We start from the raw sequence: 23,956 nt of genomic DNA on the forward strand, positions 1-23,956 counted from the left end.
AGTGCGCTAAAAAAAACCCAAACCTTTTTTAAGAATGTAAAAAGATTCTGAGCAAGTTTCATGAGTAGATATAGATATTCACATGAAAACATTGCATTTTTGCTTTTCTGCACCTTTACATCATTTTATTCAATAAAGCATTTCATACTTTGTTAAATATTGGTGAGTTTATTGTGTTATGCTACATAAACTCATATAGAGTCCAAATAAACTCACATAAGACCATACTTAGAAATACTTTCATTTCAAAGATTTAGTTTTTTATACTTAATCAAATAATCCCAAATAGTATTATAATGTAATACTATTATATTACTTATCTGCTTTCATCCATTTTCAAGGCTAAATTAGAAATCAGCCAAACCAAGCTCAAGTAATTCATATTATGTTATTCGGGTGATCGTAACGTTGCTACAGCAACTCACAGCACAGACACTGGTGTTAGACAGGAGCACACATGATTATCTAAATGCACATGCTACAAATTCCTCAAAGAGTCATAAGTGGGAATTCATTGCTTACATTTGCACAATTGTGTCTGAAAAAAACCACAAGACTTCTGGAAAAATGTCCTTTGGATAGTTGAGACCAAAATGGGGGTGTTTGACTTTAATGCACAGCATGACATTTGGAAACAGCTCACACCAAACTATTGCTATGGCCTTTTTGCAGACACAGGTCCTTGGCACCTTGCAGTCACTGAGTGAAAGTATTCTAGAATTAAATTTGGCACAATCTGCCCAAGAGATAAAGCTAAAGAAAAGACTCAAAGTGTTGCAGGGTCCTAGTCAAAACCTGATTGAATGCTGCGGCATGCATGCAAACCTCAAAGAAAAGTAGGCAGAGATTCCTTCACAAATGTGAGCGACTGACACAAAAAACAGATACTTACTGCAGAAAAAAAACAGATAGTTACTGCTGATAAAGGTTGTTATACAAAAACTATGGAGTGTACATAGTTTTTCACAAGACTCCAGCTTGTCAGTTATAACATTTTTGGGTCAGACAGCAGCCCAAATGCTGATTAAAGAGAAGAAGCTGGTGCAGTATCACTCCTCAACAAACAGTGGCGGTTACAGTTTCGATACAGTTTGCTGATACCATAAAAAGAGGGGAGGAAGAAGAAGAAGACCTCAGTGCAGAAACAGGCAACAGAAGCAGCAGTTAGTGTTTCCAGCTGTCAGACAGGATTCAGAAGAACATTGGGAAGAGAAAATAATAGAAAGGAATATTCTCATATGTAACAGGGTGAACAAATCACAGCTATATTTGTAATGCTGAGAGTCAGAGCTGCTGTATACATCCACACAAACAATTCAGCTAAATTTATTCACTTAAATAAGCTTTTAAATTTTAAGCTCTTTTAAACATGTGAAATATGATTTCAGCTGCTGTTTTGTCTCATAATCATGTTTGAGTTACAGTATCGGTCCAGGCACAGACCAAAACATTTATTTTTTAACCACATTTGTGAGATTCGTGTATGCTGACATTTGCAAATCAAAATGTGAGGTAGTTTGTCACCTTGAATAATGACTGAGTGTCAGAATACTTAACAACTAAAACAGCAAAAAGAAATCATCATGGTCCCATTATGAATTGCTCATTAGCTGATGCCAACTTTTCAGTCAAATCAAAGAGGAATATCATAGTTTGGTCAATACTTTTAAAAATGGCTAAAGAGCTGGGAAAGCTCAATAAGAGACATTTGCATGAGACAGAAAATAAAGTAGAGGAGGCAAGAAGCAAGACACAAGACTGAAAATAATATAAAGAGCAGATAAGAACTGGTCACAGCAGCTTAAACGGATCATATTTCATGGCTATTACAGAAACAGAAGAGCACATCCTCATCCCCTGCAGAAAAAAGTTATGTATGTGCAAGGATTGGCTAGGGTTAAAATTAAAGCTGTGCAGATTTAGTAGAGGAAAGAAACTCAATTAGTGGGTTGTTGAAAGCAACTATATTAATGGGCCTGTATAGTAAATGAAATGATCTGTTTTGCAAGTGTCTTTAGGACTCTGCATCATTGTACTTGTTGTAATCAGTCAAGTCCTTTTTAGCCTCTTAACATGTTTAGCTGCAATTTCTGATGTCCTCTAGGCCAGATCTCTCTTTAAAAAGGCATCTCTAAAGTCAATGAGACCTTAGTATCTGGATAAATAAAGGATACGTACAATTCAGTTTTCCAAAACCTGATTGGCGCTTCTACTTTGTGACAGGAATGTTCATTCTGACTCAAAGAATAGTACACTAGTTTATACAAAATTTCATTATAGGGAATATTATAGGGTTACTGGCTCAGAAAGAGAAACAGCATGTTTCGACTTTGTGCTGGAATGATGCAAGAATAAAGATTATTAGAGTTTTCCTGACGGTGACAGAGAGTTAAAAAACTTCAGTGTAGGGACTTATGGGGGACTACAAGTCCCAAAACAAAGGAAATAAATACATAATTAAACAATTTATTATTTTTTTATTGATTAATTAATTAAGGGAATAATTAATGAATTAATGAATATATAATTATTGTATTAAATAGCTGTCCAATTCATTTAAAACATTTAATACATTACTTATTTATAATTTATAATTTAATATTATTTAATTAATTAATTAAACTTTTATTTGATTATTTAATAATGTATTTATTTAACTAATTTTGGAACTTGCGGCCCTCTAAAGGGAATCGGTACGGGGGAAGAAAAGACTGAAATCATTGACTAAAAAACTGGGGGTGGCAGTAATACAACTCTAGAGAATTAGAACTGCCATCAAACACAAGAGAAGAAGAACCGATGATGACGTCAATCCAGGGGCGCCAAATCTGCTGCACGGTGCACACAGAAGTACTCGTCAGGTGAAGTTTGGGGTGTTTTCATCATCTGAGCAGGTCAGCATAAACTTTGCTTGCGTTTATGACGATGTGTGCTACTTTGGCATTTTCTCCCAGCAGCCTAAACTAATGACTTAAGCACAAATCTCCAGGGCGAGCTGGTTAAAACTGTCCGTTTGAGTGGCGCGTAGCATTTAGCTAACGTTTAAGCTCACAGCAGCCACACGGATAATAACAGAGCATTTCATATTTCTTCTGAAATGCACCTTTTCCGTTGATAAAATCCTCGTATAAAATATCCGTTCTCTAAAGTTGTAAGGATCCGAAATGTGGCGATTTTCTCTGTGTATGCAATAAATGTAGGAGCAATTTCTTTAAGGTAATTGTCATACAATCATGTAATCCAACAACGGAATAACTGTGTGTGGTTATTCCATGTCCGATTGTAGGTCTGTGTGTGTTTCATTGTGTCTGAATGTGTATAACTTAATGAGTCAGAGCTGGATCTCACATTGCTGTCATTTGACTTTTAGAGTACCATCGCACAGTGGGATCTTACATCTCCCTTCATAAAGTCCCTTTAAGCTCCCGACACACACCCACAGATTCACACATCATCATTTGCTCTCCTGTCAGGAGCTCAGTCTGGGTAGAGCTTTTTTTCTCCTCCTGTAAGGTAGGTAAGAAAAACAATGTTGTGTATTTCATTGTTTTTCTTACCCACCTTACATATCAGTTTCTTTGTTTTTTCCTGATTTGTTGCTAAATATTGATATTAAAATATTCATAAATATAGTGTGTGGAAATCTTTTTCTCTTTATTTTTTATTTTTTTTAAACAGTAGTAGAAACCTGCCAGCCAGCTGCAGCCCTTGTGGGTTACAGTCTAAATTTAATGTTTTTGGTTTCTCTTGGCTGACTAAAACTTGTTTGTCCTTCAACAGCCACCATAGTTAGGATATCGACTTGAAAAGGGAGGAGTAAGAAAACAAAATTCAGTGTACTGCAGTCTTTCTAGCAGTGATATTTTACACACTGCAACTTTTAACCTGATCCTAAAGCGTGTTTTTTTGTTTTTGTTTTTTTGCACACTTTATTTAAGTTTGCACAAATGTATGGTCAGTCAATGCTGTCGAAACATTAACACCCCACTGTGTGCCCTGACACACCTGATTTAGATGCTAAACAGGGCATTAAATGATGCCGCTTCTTCAGCAAAATGTATTAAGTGTGTTGTTGCAGTTTTTCTGAGTTCAAAAAAATTAATTTAAAAAAGTTTTACATTTTCTGATTAATTTTTTTCCTTTAGTTTTCAGTATTTGTTTTCTCTTCAGTTAGGCTTCAGTTATTTTTGTAGTGGGTTTGATCCTTATATTTATTTAATTATTTGGTTTTAGTCTTTTTAATTAAAGTTTGGAGGGTATTTATCAGGGGCATCTCTTACAGAAGTTTAAAGTAAGTAAAATAATAAATACACGCCTTACTTTGTGGCTCACTGAGACAAAAGTCAACTTTAAATGTAATTTAATGTTGCATGTTCTTTCAGCCATCAGTCATGGACCTCAGCCCCTTTGAAGATGACAACTCCGTCAGCTGCCGGCTGGTTTCTGAGATCCCTGAAGTCTGCAAAACGGAGGATTGCTGTCTTGGCATTGATGAGGCTGGCAGGGGGCCTGTGCTGGGTACGTGACTTTTACTTACTCTAAGCTAACCACTCGAGGTTCTTCTATATTTGAAACACAGAGTGCAAGGTATGTAAAGTTATGTTGAAACATAGTGTTAAAATTGCACTTAACTAAATTAAATGTTTGCCAAATTTGGCAAATTTTTGCCTTTAATTGAACATTAATTAAAAACCTTCATAAAATGTTTAGAAATTTTATCCTACAACTTATTTTAAAATTTAATAATTTTGTTTACTGGTCTGGATACACAGAATGTGAAATTCTGGTCTAATACCAGTGTTAAAGAACAGTTTGTCCAATGCTTTTGTTTCTAATATCCCTTCTTTGCTAGAAAAACGAGAACATTTTAATGGTTAAAAACCAACAGATTTTCTGATCATCTCACTGTCCTTAAACATTAAGGCAGTGGAAATATTTGACACAAGATAGTTACTTAATCTTTGGTAAATGCCATGTTATTTGTTGATAGGAGCCAACCATGTAGCTATGAGCTGATATTGATGTTTGTTGTCTTCCTGTTATTTGCCATTTGAGTTTTGGGTGAATTAGTATGTACATTTAGTAGAGAAATCTAACAGTTTTGATGTTACTTGTGATGCAGGGCCGATGGTGTATGGGATATGTTTCTGTCCACTTTCCAGAAAGGAGGAGCTGAAGGACTTGAAAGTAGCAGGTAAACCAGTTTGCTTGTATTGCTGTATTTAAACGGAGAAAAATGCAGCAGTCTTTCTGAATATAATGCTTTAAACTCATTGTCACTGCTGTCCTCCTGTACAATTAAACAAAAAAAGAAAGAAAAGTAGTAGGGGTGGGCGATATAAACGATATATGATAGAAACGATATAAATTTGGCCAACGATAGAGATTTTGACTATACTGCTCTACCGCGATAGCGCATGTTGATGATGTCATCAAGCTGCCCCTGTTTTGGTCGAAAGCATCGCAGCGGCTAAAACCATTATCATCTGCAAATTATGGCGGGCGACAGTCATAGCAAAGAGATGAAGCACTTTTGAAATATGGGGAAAGCCAAAAACTGCGCTTCCTCCATTTCCGTAACATTGATTCATTAATGTTGAATTCTCTCGCAGCTGCTCTATTCCCATATTGTTGCAGTATATTAATAACTAACCTCGTATTGTGGATTAATAATCTCAGTTGTTCTCCTGACTGAAGTTTGCTCCGTGTATAGCATCCTGCTATGCGATTGCATTTGTCCCTGACCACCAGAATCCCTCACGTTAACTTTTATTGAGTGGAAAAAGTTGGTGTTCATCCTCCAGCTTCACTGTGCTAATGTTAGGGCTGCTCGATTATGGCAAAAATGATAATCACGATTATTTTCACTGAAATTGAAATCTCGATTATTTGACGATATTTATTTAACCCTTTAAGACCTACCATAGAACCAAGTCGGCCAGAGCTTATATTATTATTTTTTTACATGCTGTAGTGCCATTTTTGGGAGCATTTCAAGTTGCTATACATCAATACAACTGTTATAGCCCATATTTTAATAATATGTATGCATTAAGTCCATATTAACTACTTTAATTACAAAAAAGTGCAATAAACTACAAAAAAATTGAAAATCGTTTTTGTTTTTTTTACATATATTTCTACTTGGGGAAATTTAAGAGGCTTATCCCTCAAAACTTTAAATACAAAAAAGTTGCAAAAGATAGTTTCCCACCACAGGAAATTTATTTTGAGTGTCTTCATAGTTTTATTTTGGAGATACAGCAATTTTTATATACTGCAGGAAAAACAAAAAACAATCCTATGATGCAAATTTGCAAAGAAAACAGCAGTTGCATCAAAATAAACTATTTCCAGCAGTGCAATTCGAGTTCTAAGCATCCCAGCAACTATTCAGAAAAGTCAAACATGACTTATAAAAACACCAGTATAGGCTTTTAAGGCCTACAAGTAAAAAACTAAATTTTCCGTAAAAATGACGTCACTTCCGGTTTCGGACAGGAAATGGCGGACATGCGATAGTTCGTGTTGACGTCTTTTTCATTGTGGGAAGTGTTACGAACAGCTGATCGGATCGGCAAAGCGTGTTTCTGGAATATTATGTTTTTATTCCTGCAAGGCTTTTTATGCAATTTTTGCAAAGCTGTATGTGGAAAGAAACCGTGACCGAGGACAAGCTGATGGCATAAGATGTAAGTACAACTCCTCTGGTTTCATATACAAAACAAACTATTGCGCTAGCTTACGCGGTTCTGGTTCTACAGGGATTTAAAGGGTTAACAATAACAATGTGTTGAATAATGACTTTAAAAAATAATATAAAATAGTGTGCAAATACTGATAACAGTGCAAATGTTTGCAATATAAAAAATAAATGAAAAATGTAAACATCTATGTTTAGTGAACTTTGCAGTGTTGCTCTGTGGTGCAGCTATGACACCATAGCAAAGTTTACACACTATGTCTACTTGATCCACGTCTGACTCCGCAAACCCATAATGTTTCCACACCACTGAAGTTGTTTTTTTTTTTTACCTCTCTTTTCAACCAACGGCAGTCACTCTCCTCTCCAAATAACTTCTGCTTAGCTTTCCGAGCTTTCCGAGCTTCCCTTGGGTCCTCTTAATTGTTGTGATGCATGTTCGAAATGCAGAGAGGTGCGCTCGATTTGCCACACGGAGCAGCGCGAGAGTAAAGCACGAGGGAGGGGCTAATAATTGGCTCAGTCATTTTTAATGATCGTTGAAAGCCCAGATTGTAATCGTGATTAAAATTCGATTAATTGAGCAGCCCTAGCTAATGTTATGCTAACATAGCTGTGTCGCTAGCAGTCACATAGCACAACATTATATACCAGGTAGTCCAACTTCAGTAACCCTGCAAACGCCACTGCTGTTTAGTTTCCTGTCTTCATTTATGTTGGAAGTGGTAGCAGAGCTGTATGTTTTAATTAGTTTCAAAAATCTCTCAGTAAGAACATGGTATGTCATGTTTAGGTGGAAACTAGCGAGTTAACTTCCTGTTAACTTCTAACTCCGTTAAATTTAATAAATTCTGTTTTCATGGATGTAAAACTTAATTGTTACACCCGATAAAGCAGCAACACTGATGATTTAATTAAAGATGAAAGAATTTAGACCGTTTTTAACTCCTAGCGTTCGTTTGACTTTGGGACCTGAAGTGGACGGAGTTTTGGACCCAAATTACTCCGCAAAGCTCCTCACTACGGCAGCCGTAATGCTCTGACAATCCATCAAGCTGTGCGGCTTACCAAAGTTGTACTAAAACATTTTTAACAGATTTCTGCACGCCAAAGTCAGTTCGAGGTCAGTAAGCACAACCAGAATTTATACATAAGGCACACTCTTGATTTTTGAGAAAATTAAAGGATTTTAAGTGTGCCTTATAATGTGGAAAATACGTTATACAGAAGAAAAGAATATATCGTGATATATATCGTTACCGCACGTGCTTCAAATTATACCGCAATATGGATTTTAGGCCATATCGCCCAGCCCTAAAAAGTATGAAGCTTGCTAATCATTATTTACTTTGTTTCAGTAACTAAAAATGTCACCAGAAAATAAATGAGCATGAAAAGGCCCCCAGTGTTTTCCTTTCCACATTTGAAGATACAATTTGTCATTGTGTCTTCAGTGATTAATTGCTTTTCTTTTAGATTCAAAAACCCTGACAGAGGCAGAAAGAGAGAATCTTTTTGAAAAACTGGATGAAGCTAAGAGTTATGTTGGGTGGGCTCTGCAGATTCTGTCGCCAAACACCATCTCTACCTGCATGTTACGGAGGTAATTTGCGCATACAGCGCCATGCACTTGGAGGTTTGTTACCATCATTCATGCAGACTAACATAATGTGTATTTTTCCTTCAAGGACAAAATACAACCTCAACGCCCTTTCACACGATACAGCAATAGACCTTGTACAGTATGCTTTGGACAGTGGAGTACAGCTTAAAGAGGTAGGTAAACAGTTTACATGAAATGTTTAAATATGTGCACATTATTCTTTTAATAGGGTCCGCAATGTCCTGTATAGGTCATATTTCCTCTATGTTCCTAAAAGCTAAATCTGCTTTGAAACTGTCCTTTGAGCCTAAGGGGGCACTTTTGTGTGGGTGGGCAGTTAAAGGGCAGGGGCATTGTGGAGAGCCACACTAATAAGGTGGGTTTAACTGTGCTCAGTATTAATCTCTTTAAACTCTCTTGATGTCTGTATAAACAGTTTCTGGTAAGAGAAGATGCTACAATTAAGCAATGAAAATGTGAAATAGAGCTAGTAAAAACACCATTATTTTATCACTATTTAATCAACATTTCCAAAAATTAAAGAAGAAAAGTTACATGTTTTTGCAAAATTTCAAAGACTTTTCATTTTAAACAAAGCACTTTTGCTGTTTTGGTTATAGTTTTAATTACTTTATCTGCAGTTTTTAAGTTCTTTTTTTCTTTTTCAATGAGAGAATCTTTTTTGGGCTTGAACAAGTAAATTCAAGTTGGGTTTAATACCTGAGATGCATTATGCCTTATGGACCTTAGAGCTCTGGATGTGCTTGCCTTTCTTCTTAAAAAACAATTTTATATTTCTGCTCTCAGGTCCCAAACTCTTGCCCATGAATGAGCCACATGCAGCTGTGTGGTAGCCTCTGTCACCATTCAGACACTTTATCTTGCATCTGCTTCAAAAGTCAGACTTTTTGTTTTGTTATAATACCTGCCATTACACCTGCAATTTATTCCATTACAGCCTATCCAAGCTTGCAGTTTCCTAACTTTCACTGACCTCAAACCTTTTTGTTTTCCAACGTCGAAAAATGTGTTGCAGACTTTATAGCTATTATGGAGCCAAGGAGACAAAGTTCAATCAGAAAACAGAGTTGTCTGCTTTGTTTTTCAATGGAAACTCCATACTTCCTGCAAATTCTATCTGTCTTGTTACTGTTTGCCTTGAGATAGACACATTCCTCAATGCTTCTTTTTTCCCCCTCATGTTAGTGGGCATATTAGTGCAGAACAGTCCACCAATGACCTCCGCTACAGGTGGTCTAGAACCGTACATCCCAGGTCTGATCTACTGTATCGTCAAATAAAAACCAAAATATAATAAATCGCTGTCTTATCGCAGCTTTATTATATTTGAAGTAGTAATTATCCTTTTTGTTTAACTGTTTTAAGTTGTAGCTCCGAGTGATCCAACCTGACTTTTTCATTGTGTATTATTTGCCTCTGTCTTAACTTTTACTATCTCTGTGTTGTGCAGATTTATGTGGACACAGTTGGCCCAGCGGACAAGTATGAGCATAAACTCTCTCAGCGGTTTCCGGGTATTCAAGTGACTGTGAGGCCAAAAGCTGACTCCCTGTTTCCAGTTGTGAGTGCAGCCAGTATCTGTGCAAAGGTTAGTGATCAGTCCTCAGCTGGATTTAAGTCTTTTCTGTTTTTAAATTCCTTGGCTATTAGAGTTGGTTGGTACTTTATTATCTCTAGGGTGTAAAGCTACCTTCAGAGATTTCATTGAAGTATTGAAACAAGTAGTTTTTACAAGCTGTAGTAAATGCAAAACAGTTGTGCATTGGATTTTGCACAACTTTACTATCAGGCTAAAGAGAAGCATTTGAACAATAATACAAAATTATGTCCTTATTCGTGTAAGGATTACACACTTTTTATGGTATTTTTTTAGTGATATATCTTATGCGATTATTTAGTGTAGAAAATAGGGCTGCCACAAACGATTATTTTGATAGTCGACTAGTCACCGATTATTTTGGCGATTAGTCGACTAATCAGATCATCATCCATTGGACGTAAAACGTACAGCTTATTGCACCAGCAGCATCTGCTCTTATATAACTATCATTAGCTTACAGCTTTAAGTGTTTAAGGTCTGTGCTAACTAAAAATAAAGACAAGATGATAGTTTATTAAATTTTAATGAAATTTGCAGATTGTTTCGGTGAAGTTTAATAAACTCCTTGCTATCTAAACTATAACAGCATCTCACACTTCTGATAATCAGCTGTCTGCTTGACGTTTATTCAGCTGTGTAAAAACTATAACTTTAATCTCAGCCAAACTGATTTACTCAGGAACAAATAAAATACTACAAAAAAAAAAAAAAAAAAGGCAAAACAATAACATTTTTAAGTTATCTAAGTGACTTATATATCACGTTTAACCTGAGGAGCGAAAGACGGCGGTGGGTTTGAAAACTATTTGCCGGGAGTCCGGTGCTCTCACGGCTCTAGTGAGCCTAGCCCCCGGCTAGCTATCGAGCTAGTGGGTAACAGATGTCTCCGAAAACGTCGGAGCGCTTTTGAAAATATGTGGTGTCTTGATAAACTGAGCCGATATTTGAGGTTTACACAGCTACATTCTCGCCTGAAAATATGTTAAACGTTTATTTTGTGACCCAGAAAGAATAATAAGAGTAATATTAAAACTAACTAGCTGCCGCCATTGTTGGAAACTGAGCTGGGCCGCGCTATGAATTCTGGGACACAGCTTCTTCTTCTTCGGGGTTTAACGGCAGCTGGCATCCTTGTACATGCAGTGCTGCCATCTTCTGTTTCAGTCCGTTATTACACTCTTAAATCCTGCTACTTATTTCTGCGTCTTTTGGATCTTACAAAGCTTCAAACGACGCGTCGACTATTAAATCAGTCGTCGACGATTTTGATAGTCGACGTAATCGTGACTAGTCGACAAATCGTGGCAGCCCTAGTAGAAAACAGAGTTTTGGTTCTTCAAATATTCAGCATTTTACATTGAGATGTTTTTTTTCTCCACTTAATGGTTTCTGGTTTACTGCAGTAGACAGCAGACCAAAAGGAGCAATTTCCCTTTTGCGATTATTGACCTACCGTTGCTGTTACTAAAGAATATTCATATTTTATATTTCATATTTTCAGCTCTTAAAGAGTTTTCTGGTGCTATTTTTTGGTTTGCAGGTTGCTAGGGATCGTGTCGTGAAAGGCTGGAACTTTACAGAGGACTTGGGAGAGGTGGATACAGACTATGGCTCAGGGTACCCTAATGGTAGGAAACCATGCACATATGTTATTATCCATCCGCAATAACATGTTTTATTTTAAACTAAAAGTTTGTTTTGCTTAAGTAAAAGTATGTAAAGTTAGTGCTGTGGAACAATAAAGTAGAGCAAACTTCTGAAATGTTGCTGTGAGTGTGGGTACAAACATTTTACACTGACCATAAATGATAAGTCATATTAACCTAGTTAACTAGTTAACTTTAAATTAAATGCACTTAATATACCTTAGTGTAGCTGTTAAAGCTGGGGTGGGCCACACAGTGAAAATTTGAACTTAAACATGGCACATAAACAGTGTAGAATTACTTTAACCTCAATGGAAAAAGTATGACTTATTACATTATTACATATCACTGCCTTTGTGCCATTTAAAAAAAAAAAAAAAAAAACCCCAAACATTTCTTTGGAAAATGTTTTTTTTTTTTGTTTTTTTTTGTTTTTTTTTGTTTGTTTTTTACAATTAATTTCTGCATCAGCTTTATATATTATACAATATATTTAATGCTGACACTTTTTATGAAAAGATACATGGTTGTATTCACTGTTTCACTATGGGATGCGTCTCCCCCAGAAGCTCATTCATCAGAAGTTTTTATCTCATTCCACAAATCCTGATTGGCTGGTGATTGCCACTACCACTTTGGACAGAACCACCCACCCTTAAATAAGATAAGATAACCTTTATTAGTCCCACGCGTGGGAAATTTGTTAAAGAGCTTACAGTATTATGTAACTTGTATTTAAACACCTCTTCTCGCTTTGGAGCATATCTCAACCTGCTTAGGCTAGCTGTGGCGACAAAATCTAGAGTAAAAGTGCACACCAAGTCTGCGGAGTATGTTGCTTGTTGCTACTTCTAAGTCCCACAGGCACACTCAACATGTCCCCCCGCCGTGTCCAGACTCACTGCCGAGGGCACAGTCTAGAGCAGTGGTCCCCAACCTTTTTTGCGCCACGGACTGGTCTAATGTCAGACAATATTTTCACGGACCGTATCGCGGATAAATACAGCAAAATAAAATGATACAACTAAGGCAAAAACGGTGGTATTTTGTAAATATAATAATTAACGCAAATTCACTGTGTAATTGTGTAACTTTATTAGCAGCGTCCTCCTTAAATGCGTCATCAACATTAAGAATAAAATCCTCCTCTCTGCCCCTTAATGTTCTCTGGTCGCTGTGGTGATGCATAAATATTTCTTTCAAAATAACAAAATAAGACACTCGACTACAACACGGGAAAAAACCCAGGGAAAACGAGTTAACGGTTTTAAAAATCCTGTAAACCATAAATTCTACACCCGAGCCTCAACTCTCGCAGCCCGGTACCAAACGACTCACGGACTGGTACCAATCCGTGGCACTGGGGTTTGTCAAGAGCGCTCAAAAAGTCAATAAACAACACTATGGCACTGCTGCCTCAAGAGGGCACTGCTGCCCACCTCAGTAACCATGCTATAACCCAGGATTTCCCAACCTTTTGGAGCCACAGTACATATTTCATATTATAAAAATCACACGGCACACCACCAAACAAAAATGTCACATAAGACATATTGATCATTTTTCCCCGTGCATCAGGTATAGCGGAATGGGCTCGTTTGTCCCCAGTTTACCTTTTTTGCATGTTAGGGCCTTCATCTGGCTCTGAACAGGACCCAGGTTAAATTGACTACTTTTTCTTTTCAAATGTTTATCGATTGCTGTTACACACTGCATTGTCTCAAAGCATGACTACCGGTATTATGTAATTTTTTCGTTGTCTTCTGTTTCCCTGGCAGTTAGCAACTCATTTAATCAAAGCATGTAGTTGTACTGCCCTCTAGTGGAAGACAATGTAATTGTTCTGCCCGTTACTCATGCCGGTTGCTTAGAGTACTAATCAGGTCGAACCAGATATTCTTCCACGGCACACCTATGTGCTGCAGCACAGTGGTTGGGAAACACTGCTATAGCCGATGCTGTAAGAAGCTTGACACCCTACGCGTGCTAGTGTTATCTAGGTGTTACAACCATATTCTGCAACTAGATGTCCCCATAACACAAGTGTTTAGGACACGCAGGGTGGGCGAGACAGAGAAGGAGCGGTCTCAACTTCATCCTGGGAGCTGAAGTTAAGTAGTAAGTAAAATGTATTTATATAGCACTTTTTTAAGACAAGAAGCTATTGCAAAGTGCTTCACATGGGAATATAAAAGCATACTGAACAAAACAATATAACAATATTAAGGAAGTATAAAAGCATATCACATAGTTAGTGCTAGAGCAGGGCGATATGGCCAAAAATATTTATCACGATATATATTTGAAAATTTGCGATAACGATATAACTGACGATATAGTTGATGCGAGACAAAATACAACTCCACAACATTACTAGCGCAAAAAGACAACCTTCCATTTATTTTCACTTAAACAAGAAGCTGGTTTTTATGTACATTAAAGCTTTATAAAAATGTAACAGTGCAAATGCAAATTCCTTGCTGAAAGTTTAACCAAAAGGCATTTCCAGTAGAAATGGGCTGACATATCCTGAGCATAACCATGTATAATATCCACTGAAGTTAAAAAGAGGTGCTTTGTAACATTAAACGTATTAAACGTATTATTAAACGTAAGTACGTATTTTTCGGACCATAAGGTGCACGGGATTATAAGGCACATTAAGCGAAACAAAGCAGTCAGATAAATCAAACTTTATTAAACTCATTCTTCTTGCTTCCTCCACTTCTGTACCATTGATTCATTAATGTTGAATTCTCTGGCAGCTGCTCTATTCCCATGTTGTTGCAGTATATTAATGACTAACCTCGTATTGTGGATGGATTATCTCAGTTGTTCTCCTGACTGAAGTTTGGTCCGTTTACAGCATCCTGCCATGCGCTTGCATTTGTCTCTAACCATGAGGAACCTTCACGTTAACTTTTATAAGTGGAAAAGTGTTAGCGTTCGTCCTCCAGCTTCACTGTTTATATTATGCTAACATAGCTGTGTCGCTAGCGATCACGTAGCACATCATTATATACCAGCTAGCCCAACTACAGTAACCCTACAAACGTCACTGCTGTTTAGTTTCCTGTCTTCATTTATGTTGGAAGTGATAGCAGAGCTGTACGTTTGATCTTTTTCAGAAATCTCTCAGTCAGAACGTGCTATATCATGCTTAGGTAACTAGCGAAACTAGCGAGCTAACTTCCGCTAGCTTCCTGCTAACTTCTAACTCCGTTAAATGTAATAACTTTTGTTTTCATGGATGCCTGGAAGTTAAACTTCATAGTTACACCTGGTAAAGCCGCAATGCTGATCGTTTTATTAAAGATGAAAGAATTTAGACAGTTTTTAACTCTCAGTGATGCTGCGGTGTTCGTTTGACCTGAAGCGTACGGAGTTTAGGACCCAGATTACTCCCAGATTTAAGAGCATCTTAGTCCGACAAATACGACAATAACGACGGCCGACAAACACCAAACCAGTTCCACATCACTAGTGTTGCACCATTTTTACAAACCAGTTCTGGTTCATCTGTTTCACTCAACAATCGGCCATGTGCGTATGAAAACAAAGGCACTGCGCATGCGCGTTTTACTCATATTCTATCGCGATATTTCATTTTCCTATCGTTGCCTAACATTATACCGGTATTACCGTGAACGGTATAATATGGCCCAGCCCTAGTTAGTGCTAGTGCAAGGATTTTAACATGGGAGTGATATAGGAGAATTTATTACTGTGCTGCAGCATTTTTGAAAGTGATTTAAGGAGGCCTTAGACAGACAGGAAAAGAGTGGGTTACAATAGTCTAACCGGGAGGAGATGAAGGCATGGACAAGCATCTCCATTTCACCTTTGGAGACAATAGTCCTAAGTTTAGCAATATTTCTTAACCCTTTACAGCCGATCGGAGCGGGCACGCTCTGTTTTGCGTAACTATTTTTAAATCCCGGTAGCTCTGCAACCACATAAGCTAGCGCAAAAAATTTTTTGCATATGAAACCGGAGGAGTTGTACTTACATCTTATGCCATCAGCTTGTCCTAGGTCACGGTTTCCTTCCACATAAAGCTTTGCAAAAACTGCATAAAAAGCGCTTGCAGGAACAAAAACATAATATTCCAGAAACACGCTTTACCGATCCAATCAGCTGGTCATAACACTTCCTACGTTGGAATAGACGTCAGCGCGAACTTTTGCATTTCCGCCATTACCTGCCCGAAACCGGAAGTGACGTCATTTTCGCGGAAATGTAGTCTTTTTTACTATCAGGGCCTATACTCGTCTTTTTAAAAGTTATCTTTGACTTTATGACTTTCTGTGTCGTTTCTGGGATGCTTAGGACTCATATTGCACTGCTGGAAATAGTTTATTTTGATGCACATGCTGCTTTTTTGCAAATTTGCAGTATAATATTTATTTTCGTTTTTCCTGCAGTGTATAAAATTGGTGTATTTCAAAAATAAAACTATGAAGACACTCAAAATAAATTTCCTGTGGTGGGAAACTATTTTGTGCAACTTTTTTGTATTTACAGTTTTGAGGGATAAGCCTCTTAAATTTCTCTAACTACAAATATATGTTAAAAAAGCAAAAACGATTTTCAATTTTTTTGTAGTTTATTGCACTTTTTTGCAATTTATGTAATTACTATGCACTTAATGAATACATATTATTAAAATCTGGGCTATAATGGTTGTATTGATGTATAGCAACTTGAAATGCTCCCAAAAATGGCTCCACAGCATGTAAAAATATGATATAAGCTCTGGCGGACTTGGTTCTATGGTAGGTCTTAAATGGTTAAATGAAAAAAGCAGGAGCAGGTCATAGACTTGATCTGATCTCTGTCAAAAGACAGAGAGTGATCAAAAATTATCCCAAGATTCGGAGCAGTAGCTTTAATCAAGGATTAGAAAGAACCCAGACTTTGACTAATTTGGGGCTTGATACTCTCTGGGGCAAGAATTAAATGCTCAGTCTTGTCTGCGTTCAACTGCAAAAAATTGTTTGTCATCCAACCATTAATTTCCTTAGACAGCCCATTAGAGGGATAATTTGTCTAATTCCCAAGGTTTAAAGGAGATGTATCATTGGATATCGTCTGCATACAGATGGTAGGAAAAAAATTTGAAACCGCTGATTATATGGCCTAAAGGAAGAATATATAATGAAAATAACAAGGGGCTTAAAACCGATCCTTGAGGGACTCCACGTGAAAATTTTGCTATATCTGACCAGAAGTTTCCCACTGAAACTAAAAGTGCTCTATCCACAAGAAATAAGGTGAACCACTTTAGGACAGATCCAGATATCCCGACCATATGATTTAAGCGGTGGATTAAGATCTGATGATGAAGTCAGGCCCATCCCATAGTGAGACATCTCACTCATGCTATTCTGAGAACCGGGGTTACACAAGTAACCGGAAGTATATCACATTACAATTTACATCAAAGGGACACTGTTTTCATTAGCGACGGACATTGTTGGGATTAACAGTTTGAAATAACATTTCACTTGTTGAATTTAATGCTGCCTACTTAAGACTGTTATGCTAAAATAATTTTATTTGCATGTAAAAGTTTTGTAGAAAAACTAGCACTGAGTCCCACTCTTTTCTTTGTTTCCAGATCCCAAGACGAAAGCGTGGCTGCTGAAGTACCTCGACCCAGTATTTGGCTACCCTCAGTTTGTTCGATTTAGCTGGAGCACTGCCCAAACCCTAATGGACAGCAAAGCGGTTAATGTGCATTGGTAAAGAGCCTTCAAACTCTATTCTGATCAAAGTCCTACTTTGGTTATGAAATCCTCAATTAAAGGAGCATCTGTCCTTCTGTGATTCTGCTCTTATACTGTTTCTGCTATTTGTGAGCACAGATCTGGCTGATACCAATTTCTCATAGTGTATTTGCAAAATACTTTGTTTTTCAGTGTGTCTGTTAGATAAGAATACTTGCAAGATCACAGGTTACACTTAATCTCTGTGCTAATCGCTTGACCTTAGGAGACCAGTAGTTGGCACTGAGTTTAAAAAACAATCTTTGTCCTCGTAAATCTTTTCTCAGGGACGATGATGAAGAGGATGGCGAGAAGGCAGCGCAGAGGCAGAGCAACAAGTCAATGTTGTCCTACTTCAGTGTATCAGCTGGAGGTAACGACCAAAATGCAACCCACCAGGCACACCGCTTCTTCACTGAGCGGAGGCTGAAGAGCCTCAACACACTCTAAAGACACGTTAGAGGGCCTTCACATACATCCTGGAAGTCATAAATGCATTGTGGGACTTTTTTTGTAACACAGATGCAAACTTCAGTCATCTGTCTGTATTTGTCTTGTTTGTAACTGTTTTTATATATAAAGATGTTGTTTAAATATGTTTTAAAGTGTGTTCTGCATTCTGTACCATACATCAAGAACGAAGGTGGGTTCATTGCTGGATTGCGTTGCAGTCTGTAATGCCAATACTGCCCTCCATTGGTAAAATGAATGAAAAGCATCAACAGAATGCAGCAACTACTATTCGAGTTGGTAACACAAGAAGAACAAATTATTCATCGAAGTCTGACATCAGTGAAATCTTCAGCTTCATCGCAAATCTAAACAACTTATTAATTCTGTATACTTTCAGTAAAAACCGATGGAAGTGGTCCATTGCAGATTTGGAACACACTTCATACTCTGCACAGTTTTCTTCAGATTGTAGCTTTTAGTTGAGAATAAAACACAGCGCTACTTAAAACAAGCGTCTTTAATTTTAACAAAAAAGCAACATAAATATTGTCACAATAAAACAGCCTTTAATTCTGTAAATTAGTAATTTCAAAGAAAAATGTACAGTTCTAAGTATCTTAATACAATCTTTAAATACTTCACAGCAGTTGGTAGTTGTTGTCGTTGCATTTCACGTGATAATACACTGAGTGATTCTGTATCCAGCTCTTGTAGGGAGACGGTATCTTTTGATATATTATGACTAAATAAAAATGACAGTCCAGGTTTTCCTTGAGTCATCAGTCCTAACAGACAGGTTGCCAAGAACAGAAACAACATAAAACAACATGTTACAAAAACTTCTGCTAAGCATCTCAAAAATAAAATGGTACATTTTTATCACAACCGAGGGGTGGATATTTGGAACTTAATCATGTTTAGCTTCTGTTGTCTTCAGTGTTACATGCAACAGATATGAGGTAGAAGTAGGTTGAGGTTTGATGGTATTACTGCATATATTTCTCTTCTTTAAAGCCCACTCTGTAATCTGTATCAATACAACAATGTGCATTTAGAGAGCACAGCTGAATTTTGAGATGACCTTCAAATGTTTATATTCCAGAAATCGCAGCCATTCTTTTTCCGGATCTGTCCCACGCTTCATCCTCTTCTAGGCCTTTTCTCCAGGACACGTTATGATGCATCACATTTTACTACAGGATGATGAAAGGCAGCTGGCTAGGAGTTCCAGCTCCCGTCATATGAATATGAAAATAGATTCTGGCTAGGTTAGCCTAGCTGTTGGCTATGGAGGGAAATCCATTTCTCCACCTTGCTAGTTGCTGTTGGGTTTGTTTCTGGACTCCTGGATCCTCTTCCCGCAGTTCATAGCTAAGCTGGAGACGGCAAATGAGGAAAGGATGATGATAGAGCTCCCCACAAAGTGAGATGAGGCTCCTCTGGGGGCTGCTCTCAGAGCTCTCCTGGGGAAAGTTTCTCTGTCAAAGGCTGTCGTGGCAGTCATTGTCTGTGCCACTGGCTCCATGGTTGTGGAAGGTAGTCAGATGTCAGAAAGCTGAATTCCAAGGCAAGTTGGCTGCTGTAGCCTCAGCTGGAGCTGTCTGAATCACTCTGTGCTGCTGATTCCTTTCTTGATCCTTCTTCTATGGTCATTTATAACTTCCCCAGACTCCTCTTAAGTCCTTTGAGGAGCTCAATGTCCTGTTGCGTCAATGGGATTAGTTAGCGGTTGGCCCATGTGTAGATATGACTAATGCAGATCTATTTCAGCTTAGGACTGCGCAATGTAATTCTATTAGATCATCCTGTCTTTGTTCCATAGTGAATAGGCAGCGTTATATATGGAATACAATCTTGCACTTTGTAAACATACAGTTATCGGCCACTTTGTTAGGTATACTTGGTAGAACTACCTTAATTCCTCATGGCACAGATTGAACAAGATGCTGAACATAACATGGATTGTGATAGCATTACGTGATTGCTACCAATTGGTTTCTCATTCATGATGCAAATCTTTGTGTTTCACAACATGCCAGAGGTGATATCTGGTGACTGAAGTTCAGTTGAGTACAGTGAACTCATTGTGATGTTAAGGAAACCAGTTTGAGATGATGTGAGCTTTGTGACATGGAGTGTCTTCCTGCTGGAAACAGCCATGAGAAGATGGATGCACTGTGGTCATGGACATTGTCAGTAATAGTAGTCAGACAGGCTGTGGCCTTTTTGGCATTTAGGAGCCCAAAGTGTGGCAAGAAAATATCCCCCACACCATTGCACTACCACTTTGAACCTGAACCCCCAATAAGGGAGCAGAATATCAGCCCTAGCAGAATGTTTCGAAATCTTCTGTTGCCCAGTTTCATTGAGACTCTGCGAGTTGTAGTCTAAGTGTCCCGTTCTGTGCTGACGGGAGTGACAGTACGGTCTTCTGCTGCTGTAGCCCATGTATTCGAAGTTTGATGTGTTTTGCATTTAGAGATGCTCTACTGTTGATCTCAGCTGTAACAAGTGGTTATTTGAGCTTTTGTTCCCTGCCTATCAGGTTGCGGCAGTCTGGCCATTTTCTGATCTCTGACATCAGCAAGGCAGAGAACTGCCTCTCTCTTTTTCAGATTATAGCATGTAAACTGGAGATCATTGTGGGACAAAATCCCAGTAGATAAACTGTTTTTGAAATAATCATACCACCCCATTTGGCACCAACACCAATACAGATGCACATTCAGAAACATTTGATCAAATTTTTTTCTCCCATTCTGATGCTTAGTTTGAACTTAAGCAAATCATTTTGACCATGTCTGCATGCCAGTGAGTTACTGCCATGTGTTTGGCTGTTTAGATATTCTCATTTACGAGCAGTTGAACAGGTGTGCTTAACATTTTATGACAAAACAAAAAGAAACTATACCACCTTACCCTCCAAATATTTCTTTTGATTTTTAAATCCAACTTTAAATACGTTCCACATTTAATATTTAATTCAAGTCAGAGAAATAAATATGAAAAGCTAAACCTGATAAAGTAAGGCCGATATTCAAAAAGTAAAAAGAAAGAAAAGAAGACATGAGGTGAAGCAGACCAGAACCTACAAACATTTTGTGAGTCACTGAGGACCGTCAAAGAGGACTGTTGTGTTTTGTTTTTTTTCCCGACCACGTAACGTCTGCCCCCTTCGTTAAGAAAGCTGAGCTGTTGACTGAAAAGGATCAGGGGAAGATCCAGGCTGATTTGCAGGCAAGAGTACATCAGCTTAGGAAACTGAGCAGGATACGTACACACATCAACCTAAAAGTTATAATTAACATTCTGTAAATACATTTTCCAAATATTTTATATATTTTATATTAGCTATAAGTATCACTCAATGTTGATACATTTTAAATAATCTGTTCTCATTTAACCCCAGCGTGTTAATGAAATGCTCCACAGCCAACATAATTTTTCATCTTTCTTCGTTTTCTATATGATTTATATCGCAAATACTCTTACATTTTATTACACTCAGTGACGCTGAAAGGACTTTTGTGGATTTTGTCCTGGACTTTTGCTGAAACAAATCAGGAAAGATTTTTCTGAGGGGATTTTTAAACTATTTTTCAACATTGTATGCATTAAACAGTACACTGATAATTGGGCCCAAATGTATTATTTTACTCCCAATCATTTTTGTTTATGCCACATTACTTGTTTAGAATTCCTAACGCTATTAACATATTTAGTTTGTGATTGAACTGATATCATTGATCATGAGTGAAATATACATATATACAGCATACAGTGAACTGTACGTGTAAAAAAGTAATTTCTGAATTCACTGAGACGTAAGAAAAAGCTTCCACCAAAGGTCAGACTGTACAGCCAGCTTTAATTTGAGCTGGCTTTTGGCACTGAGGAACATATCCTGTCTTGACCCAGGCACAAGGGGTCAGCAGGTCTCTAAATCTGTCATTACACGTAGTCCTAGTTTCTTTAGTTCATCTCTTTAATTGTTTAATTGGATTGCACTGGTTTTTTTCCACTACTAGCACAGAAAGCTTTCATGAATTAATCTCTGGTGGTGGAGCTGTTGTAGTTGTGTGAGACAAGAAAATCACGCTGCATAATTTTGTCCAAAAATAGGAATTATTTATGTAACTAATCACAACTCAAACACTCCTTCTGCTGCTCTCTGACCCGTTAAATGTCAGACTGAACTTAACAAGGTCTGTAATAGAGATGCATGACCTAAAGTCATGTGAATAAGAGCACCCTCCTTCAGTCCTAAGGTTTTACATACTAGGGCATAATACCAGGTTCTGAAATTATTTAATGCAACCCCAGATGAACAGCAACACATGACATATTACACTGTGTCATTATTAGGGCTGCCACGATTTGTCGACTAGTCACGATTACGTCGACTATCAAAATCGTCGACGACTGATTTAATAGTCGACGTGTCGTTTGAAGCTTTGTAAGATCGCAAAAGACGCAGGAATAATAGCAGGATTTAAGAGTGTAATAACGGACTGAAACAGAAGATGGCAGCACAGCATGTACAAGGATGCCAGCTGCCGTTAAACCCCGAAGAAGAAGAAGCAGCTGTGTCCCAGAATTCATAGCGCGGCCCAGCTTAGTTTCCAACAATGGCGGTAGCTAGTTAGTTTTAATATTACTCTTATTATTCTTTCTGGGTCACAAAATAAACGTTTAACATATTTTCAGGCGAGAATGTAGCTGTGTAAACCTCAAATATCTGCTCAGTTTATCAGGACACCACATATTTTCAAAAGCGCTCCGACGTTTTCGGAGACGTCTGTTACCCACTAGCTCGATAGCTAGCCGGGGGCTAGGTCACTAGCGCCGTGAGAACACCGGACTCCCGGCAAATTGTTTTCAAACCCACCGCCGTCTTTCGCGACTCAGGTTAAATATATATGAGTCACTTAGATAAATTAAAAATGTTATTGTTTGGCTTTTTTTTAGTATTTTATTTGTTCCTGAGTAAATCGGTTTGGCTGAGATTAAAGTTATAGTTTTTACACAGCTGAATAAACGTCAAGCAGACAGCTGATTATCAGAAGTGTGAGATGCTGGAGAATATACTCCGGTGTCCTGTTATATTTTAGATAGCAAGGAGTTTATTAAACTTTACCGAAACAATCTGCAAATTTCATTAAAATTGAATAAACTATCATCTTGTCTTTATTTTTAGTTAGCACCTTAAAAGCTTAAAGCTGTAAGCTAATGATAGTTATATAAGAGCAGATGCACACTTCTTTAGTGTTGCTTCATTTCCTTGAGGTTTGTGCTCAGTTGTTCATGCACATTCCTATCATAGCCTTTCAGTCAGGTTGAGGTCTGGACTTTGACTGGGTTCTTGCCATTCTGTTGTATATGTGCTGGATCATTGTCCTGTTGTATGATCCAATTTGGTCCGAGCTTTAATTGACAGATGCCCTCACCCTGCCAAACAAGCCATGCATGTTCGGTGTTTTTCTAATTGTACTTTCATGAAATTTAATATTCTAACTCTTGTTTTATTGCAGTTTATCTGAGTATTGCACAGTCTGACCCTGGAGGACCTCCAGTCATGGGAAGATTTTGCTGCCAAAATTCAAATTAAATAAATAATAACACAGTGTAATATGCTTAGGTTCTGTTCATCTGAGGTTGTGTTTAAATCAGGTGATGTAAGGTGATGGGTGGATGGATGGATATGTAAAGACTTAGTATTGGGCGTACTTTCTTTTCACTGTAAGCATCCAAGCAACATTTACGTAATAAGGTTATCACTTGCAGTATCTTCAGAATGAAAGATCTGTTGCTATGGCATGAAAAACTGTGCTGTAATTAAGAGAAATGTGAAGGAGGCCGTTCACATTGTTGACATTTCCACAAAAATATCAACAATGTGAATTTCAATTTGTGATTAAAAAAGGGTTGCCCTTCAAAACAAATCTCTTTTGTGATTTCACATTTTCAATGTGATGCAAAAAGCTGCTCGATGCAATGTTGTATTTAAACAGTCAAGATAATGTTACTGATTTTGTTTTATTTAATATCAAAGACAGTCTGCACCATCTTATTAAAAAATATCAGATGGCTAAATGTTTCGTAAATGCCATCATCTGTGTCAAGTGACCTTTGAGGATTTCTTCATTAAACTGCAGAAACGTC

The 23,956-nt window shown here is 37.6% G+C and overlaps 1 protein-coding gene across 1 annotated transcript; it reads left to right on the plus strand.

Annotated features, from left to right (window-relative positions):
- The first annotated feature begins 2,786 nt into the window (after positions 1-2,786).
- On the plus strand, positions 2,787-23,956 carry rnaseh2a (ribonuclease H2, subunit A). The gene is made up of 9 exons (XM_086296041.1): positions 2,787-2,894; positions 4,383-4,518; positions 5,123-5,194; positions 8,180-8,306; positions 8,392-8,479; positions 9,778-9,915; positions 11,468-11,555; positions 17,194-17,317; positions 17,629-23,956. Exons 2-9 carry the CDS (start codon positions 4,392-4,394, stop codon positions 17,789-17,791), a joined length of 927 nt encoding a protein of 308 aa, XP_086152167.1. The 5' UTR covers positions 2,787-2,894; positions 4,383-4,391; the 3' UTR covers positions 17,792-23,956.

The sequence above is a fragment of the Aulonocara sp. 'chitande type north' Nkhata Bay genome, linkage group LG6 (genome assembly GCF_057382095.1).
Source record: "Aulonocara sp. 'chitande type north' Nkhata Bay isolate Kocher_YH1m ecotype deep benthic linkage group LG6, A_spYH_male_GT1.1, whole genome shotgun sequence".
In the NCBI taxonomy this organism is placed as follows: Eukaryota; Metazoa; Chordata; class Actinopteri; order Cichliformes; family Cichlidae; genus Aulonocara; species Aulonocara sp. 'chitande type north' Nkhata Bay.

Coding starts and splice junctions, on each gene's coding strand:
- rnaseh2a (XM_086296041.1), top strand. CDS start 4,392: ATGGACCTCAGCCCCTTTGAAGATGACAACTCCGTCAGCTGCCGGCTG. Junction 8,307..8,391: donor TCTACCTGCATGTTACGGAG/GTAATTTGCGCA, acceptor TTTTCCTTCAAG/GACAAAATACAACCTCAACG. Junction 17,318..17,628: donor AAAGCGGTTAATGTGCATTG/GTAAAGAGCCTT, acceptor ATCTTTTCTCAG/GGACGATGATGAAGAGGATG.